At 37.4% G+C, this 21,731-nt stretch overlaps 1 protein-coding gene across 2 annotated transcripts in view; it reads right to left on the bottom strand.

Moving 5' to 3' along the window:
• The window catches only part of LOC127451685 (myosin light chain kinase 3-like), a 38,074-nt gene extending 22,987 nt beyond the window's left edge, over positions 1 to 15,087 (bottom strand). Inside the window, exons 1-4 of one of the 2 annotated variants that reach the window (XM_051716571.1) lie at positions 14,921 to 15,087; positions 4,834 to 4,924; positions 3,970 to 4,309; positions 757 to 1,274 (exon numbers count right to left, since the gene is read on the bottom strand). In XM_051716571.1, the coding sequence (XP_051572531.1) occupies positions 757 to 1,274; positions 3,970 to 4,309; positions 4,834 to 4,924; positions 14,921 to 15,004 (1,033 nt within the window). In that variant the 5' untranslated portion in view covers positions 15,005 to 15,087. Of the gene's footprint in view, positions 1 to 756; positions 1,275 to 3,969; positions 4,310 to 4,833; positions 4,925 to 9,449; positions 10,101 to 14,920 lie in introns of those variants that run through there. The other variant, XM_051716562.1, reaches the window with a different exon arrangement.
• Positions 15,088 to 21,731: the final 6,644 nt, after the last annotated feature.

Here is a 21,731-nt window from a genome sequence, read left to right on the forward strand (position 1 = left end):
AAAACAAATACCAGCATGGTGAGAGACATTCCCTGCAAGCCAAAAACAAGCTGGACCATTGTGACGTGCTGATTTGATAAACGCTGACATCTGAGACTCAATTTGCAAAGTTGTAAGTTTTCACATTGAACTTAAGGACTTTGACAAATTATAGGCTGCAGTTACAAGTGACTGAATGAACTGAAGTGCTAGTACACAACTTCATCACTTTCTACGTGTTGCAGTTGACAGGCAGGGTATTTTTGCCACATGCTGTCTACAGGTTGCCAAGCCATTGGTCATCTTAGTTATCGAATTTGCTCACATCACACGACTGCTCACAATACAAGGTATGCATGCATACAAACTGTAGTTTCCTATGCATGTGCCAAATTCCAGTTTTATTAGTGAACATTGATCAACTCAGTATCACCACATGAAATTAATTTATTTATGGTTAAAGCCTTAAAGGACAGAACACCCAAATATGAGAATTCTGACATCATTTTCTCACCCTCATGTTGTTCCAAGCCCATATGACATTCTTTCTTCTGTGGAACAATAAAGCAGATGTTAGGCAGAATGACAGCCTCAGTCACCATTCACTTTCATTGCATCTTCATTCAGAATAATGAAAGTGAATAGTGTCTGAGGCTGTCATTCTGCCTAACATCTGCTTTATTGTTCCACAGAAGAAAGAATGTCATATGGGCTTGGAACAACATGAGGGTGAATAAATGATGACAGATTTTGGGTGTACTGTGCCTTTAAACTCACCAATGATCAGGAGATGTGTTCTCAGAGGTCCTGATGTTGCATTTCCTCCTTCAACATGGTCTGTTGTCTGTGGACTAGGAGCTGCACAGTTTTTCACTACTGGTTCGGTTTCTAGCTTGTTCTCATTATGTTTTGGCACAGGTGTCACCATCTTTGCTGACTTTTTATGTGGTGACTTAGTCTCTGAATCCTTGTTGACAAGATCTTTGGTGCAAAGCTGAGGTTCTTGATAAACTTCCACCTTTTTCTCTACTTGAAGCTCTCTAGGAACTGTTGTCTTGAGTGAGGCCTTCTCACCAACTAGTGAATGTTCTGTCTGTTCTTGAGGAACCAAAACATTCTTCTCCAGTTGTTGTTGTCCAGTAACTGTTGTCTTGGGTGAGGCCTTCTCACCAAACAGTGAACATTTTGTCTGTTCTTGAGGAACCTCCAACTTCCACTTAACATGCTCTCCAAGAAATGTTGGCTTGATTGAAACCTCCACACCAAACTGTGAAAGTCCTGCCTGTTCAATATCCCTGTGTTTATAGAGAAATCCAATCAGCCATTAAAGTAATTAATGGAACAACCAAAACATTACTATAGAAATCACTGTAACACTTTCTATTAAGCCCATATTTATAATGCGTTGTAAAGGAACAATGTCTCATAATACACCATATAATGTATTACAACTTCTCATTAATATTTGTAACTAGTTATAATACATTGTTACGCCTAACCTCTTCATAGTTATAACTTAAAGAGTACAATGCATTATTGTAACATCGAATTTTATTTTATCCTCAGAAGTTGTAATGTAATATACAGTATGCATTATGTATCTAATAAGTGCAGTCATGCAAAAGCAACATAGTGTAAACAGTCATAAGGCTTTATGACATGATCATATACCGTTATAAGTGGTCTTGGTCTGCAAGTAAAGATACAGTAAAGTTACAAAATCAATGTCTTTTAAAAAGCCATAACATAAACTTGTAACACAATACATTATAAGTCAAGCTAATATAATGGACATTATATAAAAATGCATTGTATACAAAGAAGCACACATATTTTTTGAGACCTACTGATATGTTTTAGCCTTGTAGTTTTACAAGTTTTTCTTAACCTCAGGGCTCAGGCAATCCCGCGTACACATGCGTGGGCATTGTATTTTGGCTTTGCTACACGCAACGCATAATTTAATTTAAATTGACTGATCTCAGTTCAGGAGACTCTGTGCTGTCAGTAAAGGGTTAAAGAGTTATGAATAATAATAGTTATGTGACAAATCAACATGACAATCACAGCAGAGTTTGTCTTTGGGAGAAACGACAACAAAACTGCATCTGGTAAGAAACCTAATTACGTTTTTACATTGAACCCTGTTTGAGTCAAAAGAGTCTCTAGTTTCATCAGATATGCCATTTTTACAATTTGAACGATTTATCGCGAAACGCCACGCTGCTAAACACAATGTACACTAATGTATCCAATAGCACAAGGTTTTCATTAGAAATCCTATATTTACTATATTTAGTTAAAAAAGGAAATGGAAAATGCACACAGCAGTCATGCTCAGGTCTCAGGAGATTAATGTCTCAAATTTTACATTGAATTTGTGATCCTTTGTGTTCTGTGCATTAGTATATAACTTTAATTGTCTTATAATCACTTAAAAATATTGTATGTTTATAAGGAGACGCTGCTTTTGCCATTATACTTAAAACATCCCTAATATACTGTATATAATAAAAATATATGTAATACATTATAACTTCTGCAGATATAATTTGATGTTTGTCATGTTATAATGCAATAAAAATATAAGTATGTCAATATATATTATATATAATTCAATATTTTTATATAAAATTAAAATATAACAAATATTCTTATAAAAATAAAATATAACTATGAATAGGTAAGCATTTTAAATTACAGTATTATTATTGTGGTTACAATTATTTATGATCAATTATAACATTTTATAAAAGGAGTATTATGAGACATTACAAATGCATTATAATGCATTTATAGTGCCTTTACAATGGATTATAAATATGGGCTTCATAGAAAGTGTTACCGAAATGACTGCAGTGTATATTTTAATTACTGCAGTGTCACTTGTTTTAAAGGTAAAGTGCTCAATATTCAAAGGTAATAATGTATGTGAGATTTTGCTATGTGCAATTAATTAAATAATAATAATAATAATAATAAGTGGATTTATACTGGGTGTTTGGTCAATGATATATTATGGGGCTGCACGTGCAAGTCTACTATAAAAAAACAGTAAATCCAATAACAGCATGCAGTCTGTAATTGGATTGTTGTGATTATAATTACCTCAATGGCCTAAATCCCATAATGCACTGCAACACGCATTCAGTCACTAGTTACCACATGGCATAGTACAAAAATAAGACAGAGGTAGTCTAAATTCAAGACATTGCCATTAGTCTGAAGAATTATGCTTTCATGTGAGCAACACAGTCTATTATTTACAGGAGATGGTCTTTTGTGCCTCTATACAGAACACATAGTTAACGCATAGAAAATACACCTCTCTTGCGATTGCATTATCAGCACTCCACCTTTCAAAACTCTCACAACGTGACTGTGCGACATGATTGTGCCTTAGAAATATTTTCAATATGATGTAGATTAGTTTTAACCAGGAGCGGTGGATTGATGTTCTCAATCACTGTGACATTTATTTGATAAAGTGCAGTTTTCTGGTTTATTCAGGAATTCTTACAAATAAAACACTGGAAGTTCATCAAATAATTATTTCATATTGCAGCTACTGTCATGATTGTTCTTAGGGTTAATTATAGTCCTTTGGAAGATATAAAGACTATAATCTTCTATGTTAGTTCACATCTGCTAGATAAGAGTGTATAAAAGTCCATTAGTGCTCCTCACTGGCATCAGCTGCTATGCAATTATATCCATTAGGATCAGACTGAAGATCAAATATTACTGCAGAACAATCATTGAGGACAAAGGTTGCCAAGGGTAAGTGAAGAGACATTGTTCAGTCTTCTGTTATAATCTATTTCCTTTCAAACCAAGAGTTATTCTTGACAAATGCTGTTGCAGTCTTACAAAAGGCAACATATCATTGAAATAATCCTTTCTAAAAGTCAAGACAAGAAAAAATGGGCAAACTCTAGAGCATTTTGTTCTGTAACTATCAATGAGACAGCAATTTGTGCAATATCTCACCTCTCTGGCTGAAAAGCCACGTCTTCTTCCACTTTAGCTGTTGTAATTGTGACACACTCTGTTTTAATTGGCACTGCAGCTGATCTGTCTATCTCCTGTGTGGGTACATCATGCACCTCAGTGTCTTCAATTTCAAGCTGGACTTCAGGAGCAAATGTCTGGACACGTGCCGGCTCTCTGCTTTTCCCGGTGACCTCCTTGGCTTTACGTAAGGCTTTATTGGACCATTCTCCTCCACTAACAGTGTGCAGAGGTTCAGTTGAACCTGTCAGGGGTTCAGGAGAGGGTAGACTGTGGAAAGTGGAAACAGTGACCTCTGGCTGCTGGAGCGCAGTCTTAGCTGTGGACAATAACATAATCAGGCTAATGGGTGTGCTGTGTAAGGGACATTTCACCCACAATGGCAAATTCTGTCATTTTTTATTAACCCTCATGTTGTTCCAAACCCATATGACTTTCTTTTGCTGAACATAAAAAGAGATATTAGGAAGAAGCCTCAGTCACCATTCACTTTCATTTATGGAAAAAAGATGCAATCAAAGTAAATGGGGACTGAGACTGTCTGTCCATAATATATTTTGCCTGACATCTTCTTTGTGGTCCACGGAAGAAAGAAAGTGATATGGGTTTGGAATAACATGAGGGCGAGTAAATGCTGATAAGTTTTTCATTTTGGGGTGAACCATCCCTTTAAAAGAATCTTGCTAAACTGTACATTGATAAATTCATACATGAAACAGCTCTAACAAATCACTTTAACCATAAGCTACAACTTTTTGATAATAAATATTTATAGACCATTATCTGCTGATAACCAAAGATATACAAAAATATACTAGAAACAGTGATTCATAAGAATCATACCTGAAACTTCTTTAACCTCCTCTGAAGTCTGTGTGCTCTGGTGGCACACACTGTCTTTGGGCTTAACACTGTTGTCATCTGTTTTTTTTTTCTGTAGAATCAAATGCAATTATATTACACTTTGTGAGTGTGTGTGTGTGTGTGTGTGTATGTGTGTGTGTGTGTGGGCAGGTTTAAGTGGTTTATGAGGAAATTATTTTAGGTTACAAACTGGTAATTACAAGGGTATTATGCTATAAATGTGGTTTATGAGGACATTTCTAGTGTTCCCTTAAAAAACATACTAAATGATGTGTTATTGAAAATGTAAAAATGCAGAAAGTTTTTTGTGAGGGTTAGGTTTAGGGTTAGGGGATAGAATCTAGAGTTCATACAGTATAAAAATCATTATGTCTTTGGAGAGTCCTCATAATGATAACTGCACCAACATGTGTGTGTGTGTGTGTGTGTGTGTGTGTGTGTGTTTCTTGCAATAAGAAATTGTGACCCAAAACATGTATTTTACTATGTCAGTTCTCCTTGATTTTCTAAAGAGAAAAGTATTAATCATTTTGTAAATCATAATCTTAATATTTCATAGTTCACCAAAATATCAGAATTGAAAGGGAAAGTTCACCCAAAAATAATTCACTTCATTTATTCACTCTCATGTTGTTCCAAACCTGTATTACTTTCTTGCTTCTGTTGAACTCAAAAAGAGATGTTAGGCAGAATGTGAGGCTTAGTCACCATGCGCTATCATTGCATCTTTTTTTCATACAATGAAAGTGAATGGTGACTGAGGCTCACTCTCTACCTAACATCTTATATGTTCAACAGAAGTCATATGGGTTTGGAACAACATGAGGGTGAGTAAATATTTTTGGGCGAACTATCCCTTTAAAGAGCCTCAGACCTTTTAAAATGTTTCACACAAACAATGTCTTTGTTGCTTTCTGGATTCCTGTATATAGTTAGTGAACCATGGTGAGAAATCAAGGTTTGTAATCGTGCCACACCGAACTGAGCTCAAGTGGAAATGCTACTGGAACAGTTACACATCATGTTCAGAAACATTCAGCGCAATATTGAAAAAGCGCTTTTTGATTCAAGATCACCTTCTGCTTTAGAATTTTAAGAGCGATTCAATCCTAATTCACTTAAGCAATTAGTCACTACTGACACACGACCTCCTTCGGCATACTGCGGTGACGTTTTGCGGCCCGTTCGGACCCATTTCGTGGCTGGTCCACTGGGAAAAGTCCCGGTTCTCCCAATGGCCAGTCCGCCCCTGCCTTCAGCTGTGACTATATTCACAATTTAGCAGTAACTTGTTGAATAAGTCTTTTGTAAGTCTTTTGCTGTTACAATTAGAGGTCGACTAATAATACATTTTGCCGATACCTAAAACTAAGGTGGTGGAAAAGTCTGATAATTGATAAATCAAATTGAATAGTTTTAAAATGTGATTTAAAGAATATATATATATATATATATATATATATATATATATATATATATATATATATATATATTCATAGTCTTTCCTTTTATGACGGGAACAGATATAGAGGCTACAAGAGTCCAAAATTGAATATAATTCCAGATGCAGTTTATTGTGCAACCAAAATGCCAATAATAACATAACAAATTTAGATTTGGTGCATAATACATGACTTTAAACTGTAAACAAGTCCGAAACACACATGGGGCTCTTATTTTGAAATGACGGAGACTTGGCTCCATTACAATGCTCTATAATTTAGTGTTTACCAATAAATATAGTGTTAGTGTTTTATTATATCCCATATATTCATCAGATGAACAGTTTTGTATGTATATTTCACCAGATGACATCTAATTAAGAATAAGGTTTATAATTATTCATAAGATATGAAGTTGGAGACACAATGTATGTGCTGATGGGGCACATTTTCATATACTCTCATTTTACTTTGCATGCCTTCACTTCAATTTAGATTACTTAATTATCACATCAAAATAGCGCCAGCCAAAGAGAAACACAGAGGAATAAAAAAACAAACAAAAAACTATCGGAGTAGATTTCTGCCGAAAAACGATAGTTCCAAAACCAACTATTGGCATCGAATAACTGGTAAACCCGATATATCGGTCTACCTCCAGTTACAATATTATAATTTTCCCCACATTTTCATGATTTGCATATTAGTAGAGAGACAGGAAATCAAGGGGAGGGAGAGAGGACAATGGAATGGAAACACTGCAAGGTCAGACTGGTCCCAGGTTTCCCATGAGCATTGCAGCTCAATATGCCAGAGCACTCACACTGACCACAAGACTTAATTGTGGTTTTTATCATGGCTGGAACTCTGTATTGATTAATTTTATTTTACCCTCCACCATTTTTAACAATGTAGCTGTCTATTGGTACGTGCACCCAACTGTTTTGTTTGAAATTTGTATTAATTTCGCTGTTTTCCTCCTCTGAAAACTGAGATTTTCGAAAACACTCTCCATAACTGCACATACTTTGGAAAATGTTAACGTTTAAAATGGAGGTTTCAAACTAAAAGGATTTAAAAGGATTAGTGTGGATTTGGTCTATGTAAAAATACTCCAATTAAAAAGAAATGGAACTTGCTGAGTGACAGCAGTATGTTGCTAAACAGCTAAAATGGAAGAGCATTTTAGAGGAAAAATTACAGTTGTTTACATTGTACTTTTAGTAATGACTGTATATGTAAAAAGTAGGGTTGGGTTTGTGTTTAAGCTTTGGTTATGCTAATTGAAAAGCTGTGTAAATGTATTCACAGTTGAATTCTCAGTGACCATCAACTCGGTCACATAACCAGTCTAGGAATTTGAAACACGAGGCCCATTCAGCCACATCATAGATAAAATAGCAACCTCGGTAAAAGGTTAGCTTGCCCATAAACTTAACATGCTCACTAGCATGAATGCGTATCAGCCTTAAAATGAAATGAGCAAAATGGTGCATTCAAGTCCTCCAGGGAAGTACAATGTGGTGTGTGTTAAAGTGATTTTAACCTGTTTTGTAATTTAATATTTCCTTTTTCACTTACTAGCGAATGCAGAAAGCTTTTTTACTAAATAAAGAGCAAAGCCATGCATTATGTGCGTAATTACCCTTAAAAAATATCTTGCTGCAAACTTGCCACTCATTATTTGCACATGCAAATTAGCTTTGCGGCAAACTCTGCATTGTCGCCAAAGGTTTGCTGCAGGTTCACCACTACTGGTGAATAGCGGAAAACTTCAAGCAAACATTTGCAGCTAATCGCAAGCTCATTTGCATGTGAAAATAATGATTGGGAAATGAAGTTTGTCAGAACTCTAGATTTTTCTGGTAAAGGAAATGCTTTATGTATTAATTTTATCATTCTTGTGTAGCCACATACTGTATAATGATGGGAATAATGTAGTTTTGTTGCAAATGTTTGTCGCTGCATTAACCAGCTAAATGAGTCTTATTTTCTGGCAAGTTTTATCGTTATTCTTCATTAACAGTACAAAAAATGCTAACAAACTAAATTGCACAGTCAAAATCCTAAATTAAAACTCACTTATTATCAATAGGAATTTGCTTCCACCATGAAAAGTCGGGATTCAAAAAACATCCAGAGGTTCCCACTCGTAATAACGACTTTGTGGTTCATGTGCGTTCAACTCATAAATACGATCATTAGACACTGAAGGATCATTTTCAAGCCTTAAAACCCCACACAACCATCAAAGCTTTGGGGGCCTGGGTAGCTCAGTGAGTATTGATGCTGACTACCACCCCTGGAGTCGTGAGTTCGAATCCAGGGAGTGCTGAGTGACTCCAGCCAGGTCTCCTAAGCAACCAAATTGGCCCGGTTGCTAGGGAGGGTAGAGTCACATGAGGTAACCTCCTCGTGGTCACTATAATGTGGTTCTCACTCTCGGTGGGGTGCATGGTGAGATGTGCATGGATGCTGCGGTGAATAGCGTGAAGCCTCCACACGTGATATGTCTCCGCGGTAACGCGCTCAACAAGCCACGTGATAAGATGCGCAGATTGAGGGTCTCAGACGTGGAGGCAACTGAGTTTTGTCCTCTGACACCCCGATTGATGCGAGTCACTACACCACCACGAGGACCTAGAGCGCATTGGGAATTGAGCATTCCAAAGTGGGGAGAAAAGGGAGAAAAAAAACTAAACAAAAAACACAACCAACAGGTTGGCTCGTACATGAGTAGCTTTCAGCAGATACAAGAATAAAAGTTGAAAACAGTTCCGGTTTAAAGGGATAGTTTACCCAAAAATACAAATTCTTACATCAATTACTCACCCTCACGTCATTTTAAACCTGTATGGCCGTATGGTTAGTCAGAATGTTAGGCTTAATCACTATTCACATTCAATGTATTGAAAAAACATCCAATAAAAATAAATTATGGTTGACGCTAACATTCTGAATAACATCTCCTTTTGTGTCATTCTGGTTTGGAGTGGACCAACATGAATGTGAGTAAATTATGACAAAATTTTCATTTTTGGGTGAACAATCCCTTTAACCTTATATACCCAGAGGTTATATTTCCTCTGTTGTATTTGTGTTTAGCTGGTAGTTGCACTGAGATCTCTGATTATCATTGGATAGCTTACTGACCTCTTCCTCTACAGTGTCCAGAAGGCCTTGCTTCCTCCATGGCACCACACCATTGAGGATAAACTCCACTATCTTTGAGTTGTGGAAAGCATCTCCCACATACCCTAGTACTTTATCAAGTGTGGACAGAGAACTTTCAATACCACTAATATTCTTCGTCTGCTGTTGACTCTCCTGCTTGAGATTATGAAGCAGATCCACAGTTTCTCCACAAAGCGATCTGACCTCAGTAAGCAAGGGGAGCTTGTTGCCCTCTACTTGGCCATTTTTGACCAGATTTGATTCTTGGCTGCCCTGGTTGTGTTGCATAAGGATCTTCTCAAACGATTCCATCCCATGACACAGTGAGCTCAGCTTTTGGAGCACCTCTGTCTGGGTATGCTCGATTTGTTCCATTTTCCCCTCCAGGACGTTCAACTTGACCTCCACTTTGCTCAGGCTGCCTATCAAAGTAGTGCTCGACTTCTTGATTGTTCCGGATGGCGTTCCAGAGTTCTCCAGCCTGCCACCCTCATACATTCTGGCAATACAGGTTGCCAGAGTCTCCTGTTTACTCATGGCTGGCCCCGGTCACAATCAGGACAGTGGCACGGGGGTGAGAAAAAGTGGAAAAAGAGGAAGCCCCAATAATCCCTTTGTCTGGACTTTTTGTATGGACACTGAACAAGAGTACATAAGCAACTATTTGAGTTCTTCCAATCCCCCTTGGTCTCTACGCTTGTCTGAGGTATTGTGTACCTCCCACAAGGCAGCTCTGACAAACCCTGTTGTTGGTATGTGCCAGAGACATGACACCACTTAAATAAACACCTACATTGGGTATCTTATCTCTCCAGTCTATTTTTCCTCCCCCTCCCTGTTCTCTCTCCTACCTACTCTGCCCAGGCCTTTTATAATACCTAGCAGGCCTTGGTGATTGCCAAAGTTCCAGGGGTCTCTTGACGTCACTAAAACATTCAAACTCTCCAATAGCAGATTCTGCTGACAGGCGTGAACGCAAGGAATGACCTTTCCCAATGGCCAATCATTAAGCAGAGAAAAGAAAGATGAGGACTCACTCTTTCATGTTCCTTTGTTTTGTCTTGTTTCCTTTTTTAATTGTTGCTGCACAGGAGCATCCATTTTCCTCCACTGGATGCAACCTATAATAAATATAAACACCTATAATGCCCTCCTTATTGGGCAGAATGTGACATGACATTGGCTGACATTTTAAGTAAAAATAAACCTTCGTAGACACTGGTATGATGATGAATGTAATGCTACAACTGTCCTCTCTCTCTACTCATCAGGAATCCAAACATGCTCTTTACTGCCAGGAAATATTTGCTAAGAAAAGCGTGATTGGGAACCTGTTTAGTCCTGTTTGGTTTTTTCAAGCCATGGGTTGATTCATTACAACCAAAATGGCATCAGGAAATTATTTAGAGACAGATGCCCAGATGCAACTCCCCAAACAATGCATGCATGCAAAATCTAACATAAATCTATTATATATTTTCTCTTAACCTCCAGTTTGAATTGAAGCTACTGAGAAGAGTTGATCAAAATGGATTATGTGTGAGAGCACAGAAAGTATTTTTCACCAATGATGGTGTGAGTCTACAGCAACCCTTTACTAACTGAACATGTTCGTGTGATGTTTTTTCTGTCACTGTAAATGTTTGTTTTTCCAACACACACAGAGGTAAATTGGGCTTGGCAGTTCACATTCAGATAGCTATAACGTGCTTTATCATGACACAAGCGTTTAATTGTTATAAGTGTAATGCTGTTTATTTATTTTTTTAGGTTTCAACTTGTTAACAATTTGTTAAAATGTGTAGTTGACGTGAAATTTCCAACAGTGACAGCTCATATTATTTCACATTCAAGTTCATGACATTAAAGGAAATTACATTTGTACTTTTAAAATGTTAATTTGTCACACCACATTTTTAAAAGGCTTAAATGTGATTAAAATAGTTGTAAACGGAATATAAAACAAAACGTAGGCCTACATTTTCACATGTTTGTGCATGTGTGTGGGTATGAATATAGTGGCATTTCTTCCCCCGTCCCGGTTTAAAACAAAAAAAAAACTGCTTACCTTAACTACAACAAAAAAATGTCCAGAGGTGTTGTACAGAGATATTTTTAATGACTTTGTGTTGTCTCTTGGAGTTTAATGAGCACAGAGTCACACAGTGTGAAGGAATGATCTTGTGTATTTATGAATGAAGTACTCTTGTTTTAAAATCTCCCTGGTCTGCTTCCAGATGTTATGACATCCCCTGAACACTTTAAAATACTCATGATAACTTTTTGCAACTCTATAACCTGTAAATTTACTTCACTAGCTAATTACACTTTGACATCAACTCCATATATATCTATATAGTGACCACTAGAACGGAAGTTCAAAGACAACATTTTCAAGATCGCTGCACACTAGATTCTCTGGTGCATAAGGTGAATATCCATAAAATGTTTTTAGTGTGATAAAATCAGGGATTTACCAGCTTCCCGTGTTTTAGCAGATTTCAGGATTTACAATCCTTCTGCCATCATGACAACAAAGTTGTAATATTGGATGTAACTTTACACAGATAATGTTACCAAGTGATTTTATCACACTAAAATCATATTAACACACATTATGTTTACGTCTTGTGGCTATACATTTGAGTATGTCTTTAAATGTTTATGGACTGTCCCCATTCACTACCACTGCAAGAGACTCACCTCAACCATGATTTTTGCTTTTTTAAATAAACAAGGGACGAGTCAAAATTATTTTTTGTGGCAATTAACATTATGCCACAAACGGTGTCAATTGAGCTTAACTTGTATGAAACCCAGAACATTCCTTTAATGGAAAAGGACTATTAAAACACAGAAATCTGTAGGTGTACATGTAAATGTAACATACCAAATGTTTCCTCTGTATAACAAGAGAGGCATCTAGAAAAGCCTAGAGGTGAACCTTAATGGAGGCCTCACTGCATTTGCTATCCCTATAAGGCCTCAATATGTAATGGACTCCCATATGTAAGCCTGGGATTTTTATTTTTTTTCTAAATCCTTCTCCAAAATTTGGCTTTCTGCTATGATCAAATGTCAAAACACAATATTTACAAGGTATACGGTATAACCTTATTATGCAATAGAGAAGCAATCGGAGCCAGGGTCAGTCCAGCCACAGGAATGTGGCTCCATGCTGACAATTTGGAGGGTGACAGTGGTGGGTGGGGGGCATCTGTTATTACAAGCTAGCAGAAGCAACTCAATATTAAGTCCACAACAGGACTTGGGCCAGTACGATAGCTAACATAATTGGAAAATAATATCTGCTTGGCAGAGATAAGTGTAACTTTATCACCGCTTAATGTTTTGAAAACTCTTTGATCTCTGATATGCAGTTAAAATCTCACACAAACACATCGAGTACACAGTGTGCATTGAGAAGTTAATTGCAAGTCTGTCTATAGTGCAAATGAGTGGCCAAACTACAGTATTTGTGGTAAATCATGAGTCTGCTAAGTTGATGTAGTTTGAAGGGGCTCTGTAGTGTCAATGGATATACATAGATCAGACACAACATTAAAACCACCTGCCTAATATTGTGTAGGTCCCCCTCATGAAGCCAAAACAGCGCCAACCCGCATCTCAGAATAGTATTCTGAGATGCTAATCTTCTTACCACAATTGTACAGAGTGGTTATCTGAGTTACTGTAGACTTTATCAGTTCTAACTAGTCTGGTTATTCTCTGTTGACTTCTCTCATCAACAAGGCATTTCCGTCCACAGAACTGACACTCACTGGATGTTTTTTGTTTTTGGCACCATTCATAGTAAATACTAGAGACTGTTGTGTGTGAAAATCCCAAGAGATCAGCAGTTACAGAAATACTCAAACCAGCCCGTCTGGCACCAACAAACATCCATGCGATTATCTAATCAGCCAATCGTTTGGCAGCAGTGCAGTGCATAAAATCATGCAGATACAGGTCAGGTTCAGTTAATGTTCACATCAACCATCAGAATGGGAAAAAATTTATCTCAGTGATTTGGACCGTGGCATGATTGTTGGTGCCAGATTGGCCGGTTTGAGTATTTCTGTAACTGCTGATCTCCTGGGATTTTCACACACAACAGTCTCTAAAATTTACGCCGAATCGTGCAAAAAACAAAAAAACATCCAGTGAGCGGCAGTTCTGTGGACAGAGAATGGCCAGACTTGTTAGAACTAATAAAGTCTACGGTAACTCAGATAACCACTCTGTACAATTGCGGTGAGAAGAATATGCTATTCTGAGATGCTGGTTGGCGCTGTTTTGGCGGCATGAGGGAGACCTACACAATATTAAGCAGGTGGATTTAATGTTGTGGCTGATTGGTGCATGCTGTTGTTTAAAGTGCCGTTTAGCCTTGCCCTATGTGTAGGGATTGTTTAAATTGTAGTCTCGTTGTACAGCCCCTTCTGTGCCCTGTTTGACTTGGCAGGGACTCTTGACTTCAAAGGCTGAAAGAGCAAAATAGTGTGTTTCCCACTTTTCTCTTTGACAAAAGCGATCGGTGTGGATTCAGGCTAAAGGTGTGCAAATTTGACCGAAAATCAGACTTTTCCCAATATATATTCACTTTGAGTGTTATGAAGTGTGGGGATGAATTAAAACTCATCACATGACTGCAATAGGCATAATAACTGAAATTGTGTTTACGCTTACTCTAAATATAAATTGTTTCTCTCTTTCACTCTCCCACACAAGCTAATTGCAATTCATGTTTCTTCTTTGTTCAGAGAAAAGAGATGAGATTGTGCAGACTATTGTAGAAAATCTTGAAAATGTTATACACAATGGGCCAAATGACCAAAGTTTGCCCAAAAGACATTAAATTTCAAGAATGTTCATTAATTAAAAAAAGAAATGCTGTGATAATTTACCAAAAGAAGGAAAATTATAAGATAAAGAGAACACAATTATGACAGTAGCACAGGAATGAAGCTTATAAAAGATCAAAGCTGTTAAAGTGATTAAAGTAATAAAATTCTTGATGAACTCTGCACATCATTTTGATAAAAGTTGCACCACCTCGTCAGATCATGAACTGCTTCAACTTAGAGGCATTTCTACACCAAAGTGACTAAAACTAAAATGATGTTTATCGTGGTTGGGTAACCTGTTGTTTAATTCATATTCACTTAGATAAGTGCAGTTTGAATCAAAAGATCAATTTAGCTCCTAGAAGTTTATTCAAATATGCAGTGTCCCAATAGCCTCAGAAGAAACTGCATACTAAAAATATTTCACACCACTTATGATGTCTGCTGTTTTCTACATACAGTATATTCTCAAAATAAAACATATTAGCAAATGTTTGCAATCATAGTTCCATGGCTTTTACACACGGATGCTACAACTATTCTCTTTCATTGTCTGCCATCCCATCTCAGGAGTTTCAACTCTGCACGAAATCAGGACCTTACCGTGAACTTGCGAATGTAATCAGACACACTGAAGCCACCTGTGTTGAGAAGAGAAGATCTGTACAGTGAGGTCCCCATCATCATTGCCCTCTGGGTTAGCAGGACTCAGTGTACTCCATTCCCAAAGTGGGCTGCCACAAGCAAACTATTATTCCGCAGACCTGGACTCTCGGGGTTCTGTAACATTCAAGAGTGGACTGATTGCCCCTCAGACACTATCTTATCTCTTTTAGCTCGTTTACTGGGTACACACCCCTCCTGATAGTGGAGCCCCGTCAGCACGGCAGTGGGCCCATAAAGCACAAGATAGCAGCTGCCCTAGATTAGTACCAGTATGCTGGAAATGTGAGTGTCCTGTTTTATTAATAGGGCTCAGATTTGTCTTTTTGTTTCGGGAGGGTCCCCATGGGAGGCCCCAATCTGGCCTCCTCTCTACACAGCCAGAATGGATGGATGGTGATATGACGAGTATCCTGGTGTCTGGCAAGAGTTCTGTCTCCCTTTTACTGATGTAAAAAAAAAAAAAAAGGAACGAAAGATTTTGTGTGCTTAAACCTGTGGGGATCTGGGCCAATATTCACAAAAATATCTTAAGCCTTAAGATATTTTTGTGAATATTGGCCCATTGGCCTGGATGACGTTCGTCGACAATTTCAAAAGGAAATTGTGGACGAACATCATCCAAAGCAACGAGGTCAACTCCGCCTTACTCTTATCTTAAGATTTCCTTACTAAAACTTGCTCTTAGTAGTTTTGTGAATAGGTTTTAAGCAAAAACTCCTAGCTAGGAACTCTTTGGAGAACTCCTAGTAGTAAGATAAAAAATCATTGTGTATACGGACCCTGATCTCATGCACTGACCCAATTTGAGATGAGTGCGTCAGTCACATTCAGATGTGGCATCGGGCATCGAGTAGCTAGCTTAAGTCTTTCCTGATAAGGAATTTAAGAGTCCAAGCAGGGAGAGAAAGCGAGTATACATCCATCTGGGTTTGTAACAGCCCAGTGCCAGACCATATGGCAATCCAAAGTATAAGTCCACCATGCTGGATATTTTGTAAGCTGGCTCTGGTTTTAGAAAGAAATAAAGTCTTAGGAGGCTGATGGAAGAAAATCCAACTCTGATTGGTGGCATTATTCCAAGTCTGTAAAGGATTCTCTGGGAATATGGCTACTATTGCTACTAATATAAGTAAGACTGAGCCATTATAAGCATGCCAGTGAAGTTAATGTGAAAGAAAATGGCAATGGTTGATAATATGATGCTAATAAAAGGATATTCTAGAAAAAAAAATAATAATAATAATAAAAATAAAATAAAAATATTTGTGATCTAATTTCTCTGCATAAACATGATATACGCTTCAGTTTTCACTGCAGGCTTCACTATTGCAAAGAAGGCACACCAGAAAAAGTCCAAATGCTCTAAATTGTTATTAGAGGCTGACCAAACATCTTCATCCTATGATTTGTGCAAAGGGCATGTTGAATTATTTGGGTGGTGCTCCAGATGGTACTGAAAACACTTTAATGTTAAAACAATAATGTGATTCTGTGACGGGGCTGTTGTTCCTGTTAGTAACGGGACAGGTGGCATCAAGTATGGCATCTAACATGACTCACACACACTTTTGTCATCGCAATGCTCTATTATATGACTACATTGACTCAATATGCACCACACCACAGCCTATACCGACCTTCATCAACATGACTTCTAAACGAACTACATGTAAATTAAGTAATTGGTAGTGTTAAACAGAGAGGGAAATACTGTATGTGTTATATATGTGTCAAAATATTACCATTATATCTTCCAGAACAGCATAGCTTCTAAAGTTGGTAAGCTTGTTAACTGGTCTTATTTGGTTTAAGTGGGTCCCATTGCCTGACCGGCTTAAAGGCACCTGAAACCCCTGTAAAACCAGACAACTGACTAGCCTGGGTGACCAGTTGTATAAGCAAAAACACTAAAACGCTGGCTTTAGCTACCATGCTGAAAGAGTAGTAACAATAACTAGTGACTATTTGGCGGGAACCACGATCCATTCTTACAAGGGAAAGAGTGGTACAGCGTAAAATATTGCACTTTAGGGCAACCAAACACTTTCAAAAAGCTATGACCACATTTGAATGAGCATTTTTCTATATTTTCTTTCTGAAGTGCGAATTTTAACATTTTAAAAAGCGATATTGCTTCCTCAGTCATCTCGAAACATACAAAGGACGCAGTAAGCTTCAGTAATTCTTGTTTGACAACCTCAGTTGTATTTATAGTGGAGCATTGTGTTTCACTGCCATCTAGTGGTTCTCAAAGAAATCCCAACTTATAATTGAGAAAATAGTTTAAAAAAGACCAAACAATCAAAATACCCCCCTCGAAAAACACATGAAACTATCTGAAAAAAAAAATAAATAAATGAAAAAAAATAAAATAAAAATAAAAATAAATATATATATATATATATATATATATATATATATATATATATATATATATATATATATATATATATTTTTTTTTTTTTTTTTTTTTTTTAATTATACATACATACAGTGGCAAGAAAAAGTAAGAAAACCTTTTGGAATTACTTGCATTTAGGTATACATTTGCCTTAAAATCTGGTTTGATTCATCTAGCTACAATAAAGAACAAGCACAATCTGTTTTAACTAATAACACAAATTATTGTATCGTAACATTTTGAGTTTGCTATTCACAAGCAGCATCTGCTGACGCTGACCATGTCTCACAAAAAAGAGATCTCAGAAGACCTACGATCAAGAATTGTTGCTTTGCATAAAGCTGGAAAGGGTTAAGTTATCTCGAAGAGCTTAAATATTCATCTGTCCACAGTTAGACAAATTGTCTATAAATGGAGATGATTTAGTACTGTAGCTACTCCAGGCAAGTGCCGTGAGCTTTGAGACTGGTCAAGCATCAAAGATTTTTAATACAAATTATTAAACACTGTGTGCAAAACACATTATATGGGTGAGTGTAATGTTACGGAAATATTATTGATGTAAATTGTTGCCCTAAAACCCACCAGTCAATGGAAACAAATATGTTACAGTGGCAAACTTTATGACCAAACTGTTTTAAATTCAGGACAGCTCATATTTGAACAAAAACAGTAGTTTATATTAAGAATTATATTTAAATATTTCATAGTGTCATTTTTCTTTTCACCCTTCTGTTAGGTAAGCACTGCTTACCTTGCTTATATGGACAGCACCTCCCTGGGCTACTCTCACTAGAAGAGGCCGTCCAGCCAAGATGACTCAGAAGGCACGCACACAAAAAAAGAAACCCTAGAGTGACAGCTAAAGACTTGAAGTAATCATTGGAACTGGTTAACATCTCTGTTCATAAGTCTACTATACGGAAAACATTAAACAAACAGTCATAATGTCCATGGCAGGACACCACAAAGGAAGATGTTGCTTTCCAACAAAAACATTGATCCGTGCCCGAAGTTTGCCAAAGACCACCTTGCCACTCCACAATGCTACTGGGAAAATGTTTTGTGGACTGATGAAACTAAGGTTGAATTGTTTGGGAAGAACACACAGCACTACATATGGCGTAAAGTGGGCACCGCATTCCAACATGAAAACATTCTCCCAAAGGTAAAGTACGGTGGAGGGAGCATCTGCTTTGCTGCTTCGGGGACTGGACCGCTTGCTATCATTGTGGGAAAAATTAAATTCCCAGTTTATCAAGATATCCTACAGGATAATGTCAGGGTGGCTGTGCGCCAGCTGAAGCTCAGCAGAAGATGGATGATGCAGCAGGACAATGACCCTAAACATCGAAGTAAATCCACTACAGAATGGCTACAAAAAAAGAAAATCCACCTTTTGGAGTGGCCCAGTCAGAGCCCAGACCTTAACCCAATAGAGATGCTGTGGAATGACCTCAAGAGACCTGTTCACACCAGACATCCTAAGAATATGGCTGAACTGAAGCAGTTCCATAAGGAATAATGGTCCAAAATTCCTTCTGAACGTTGTTCAGGTCTAATCTGCAGCTACTGGAAATGCTTGGTTGAGGTTATTGCTGCCAAAGGAGGATCGACCAGTTATTAAATCCAAGGGTTCACTTACTTTTCCCACAGCACTGTGAATGTTTAATGGGATGTGATCAATATAGCCATGAAAGATTATAATTCTTTGTATGTTGTTAGCTTAAGCACATTGTGTTTTTATATATAAATAAAGGCACTATTCTGTTTTATTCCACACCCCCAGGCAAAGAGCCAGGGCCTGTGATTCACACTGAGGAGTTTCCATTAGCTACCTAAATGGTTTTCCATGGCTGACAATAACGTCTGTACAAAGTAAATAACATTTTAAATGATGCATGCACTATCAAGGGCACAAGGGGCCATGCACACTCCAGTGTTTAAGGTTAAAGTTATTCATGGGTTTCTTTTGTCTAAGCATCACAAGCTCATCTGATATAAAGCATAACTTGCACAGTTCATTTTAATAAACTGAAGGAGCAAATAAAATGATATCAGGGCACATTGCTATTCAATGACTATGCACATTTTGGTTTCATGTGCTTACAAAGAACATATGCTCTTTTCTAAGGCAGCAATAATTTTTTAAATATCAATGTACTGTAGACATGTCAACTTCTGTGAGTTTTGTATGTGGCAAAATACAAAGAGGCTCTTAGGCTTTAGGCCTGACAGTCTAGTGCACAAATGTAGCCGCTTTGTCACTCTCTGGCTCTTCTTTCATTAACGCTTTTTGTCTTATGTCCTATTTTATTTTCATTTTCCAAAATGTCTCGAGATGCGATAATGTGAGGAAATATCTATTATTATTTATGAATTCAAAGCACACAAATAGTGGTTTTCTTTAGACAGAATTGTGGTATTTCTGCATGTTACCATTCAGCTTCTCCATTTCCTGTAACTAAAGATATTAAGGCAGGAGTATTTCTTTCCTAACCTCCAGGCAAAGCACCAGAGCCTGTGATTCACACAGAGGAAGGTTCTATTGGGAGGTTAGACAAGTGCCAGACAAGATCAGCACCTGGTTATCAGATATTCCATCTGACTTTGACCTTACAAACATTTCAACCAAAAACATCTTTAGAAGCCAACTGTCCAGTGACTCGTCCTCATGGCATAGACTAGAGTCATCACTTCCCCTTGCCACAAAAACACTTTCAGTTTTTTAAATAATTGCACAGAAAAAAATCCCCACTACAGCCATTGGTTTTGGCAAAGGGCATGTTTAGATGATAGCTCAGTCACATTATCAAAAGCAAAAGGTGCTGTAACAGCCTACTGTTCTGGGCTGCTGGTGGCAACCAAATACAAATAAAACAATGCATAAAGTGGGAAATCCCCTTATGTAGCTAAACAACTGCCCTTTCAGTTTATGCATATTCTTGACTTGTTTCTACTTTATTGGCCACTTTTGTACTGTTTACGTGTCAACGTTCTGTATTTGCATTTACATTTTAACACGTCATTGTTTCATCTCTGATCCCAAATTTAAGAGGTAATAATTTTGCATGTAGAATAGGATCACTGACAGAAAGTTTCCACTTTGTTTTTACATTTTCACAACAACTTTTTTCTTCTCACAACTTCTTCTCATACACCTTAATTTCCTTCTTTTTATGAAGAGAGCTACCAAGCCACTGCATACACATAAGTAATTGCTTTGCGACCATGTTTTTCTTGTGGAAACAAAGCCAGGGGAGGCTAAACCAATCATTGGTCACACTTTCAGAACACATTTTCGTTAATGTGAACATAATGGCTCATGTAAAATGACTTGTGTTTCACCATGAAATTCATTTAAGAGCATCTGGACAGGTTGTGACATCTATAAAAGGAGCCCCATAAGATTTTAATCCAAGAGAGGAAGGACATGGTATCCCTCGGCCTATACTTTAACCTGCAAACAAAAGGAGATGCACAGAGGTACAACAGGCCAGGCTTCTGGAAAACATATTCCAAGTCAGGTCCACCAGACTACAACTCAAGCAAAATACATTTCTACCAGACATTTTGCATTGACCTGGATGACTGAGAATCCCCTCAGACACAATGGCCTATTTAAATATCCATTACTGATAGAAGTATTTTACATCCACTACACACTGATAGCTATAGGAATGTAGAATATATTGACTATAGAAGCAAACTCTATCGTTATGTTTTAGGTAGACATGTTTGACATTGTGAATAATTCATTAATATGCCCTTTCAGAATCAAGTCAGTGACTGTAAAAGGGAATACAGTCCCAGAGATCCATCATCTCTGTGGAAACCAAAGCACACAGGATTATCTGAGGTAAGCTTGTTGCTTGGTGATCAAGCTTTTGGAAAGAAAAAAAGAAAAGAAAGACAAGCTGCTGCAGCTGTCTCCCAGGGAAAATAACAAGTTCCAAACTGGCGCCAAAACTAGAGACATCAACAGGATCATGGTCAAAATGGTAAATACCATGCCTACACTCATTTTATATACATTTCTGTCTTAGCTTTTTTTTTTTTTTTTTTTTTTTTTAAAAGACCAAAATATGGATATCCAAGGACAATCCTCATGTATTTTATTTAACATATTTAGCTAAATAGCTTCCAGTCCCTTTTTTTCTACTGTGAAACATTGCTTGTAACAAACTGAAGCAGAGCCATTTAATTCAGAGCACAACTGAAATATGAGCTCTACTGAGAGTAACCCCAGGCATTTTTTCTTGCCCCAAATCCATTTTAAAAGAGGGGGAACTATGTAAGAGAAGGAATGGTTGTAATTCTTCAAAAAAAGGAGTTAAAAATACAGAG

Source organism: Myxocyprinus asiaticus, chromosome 2, assembly GCF_019703515.2.
Source record: "Myxocyprinus asiaticus isolate MX2 ecotype Aquarium Trade chromosome 2, UBuf_Myxa_2, whole genome shotgun sequence".
NCBI lineage: Eukaryota > Metazoa > Chordata > Actinopteri > Cypriniformes > Catostomidae > Myxocyprinus > Myxocyprinus asiaticus.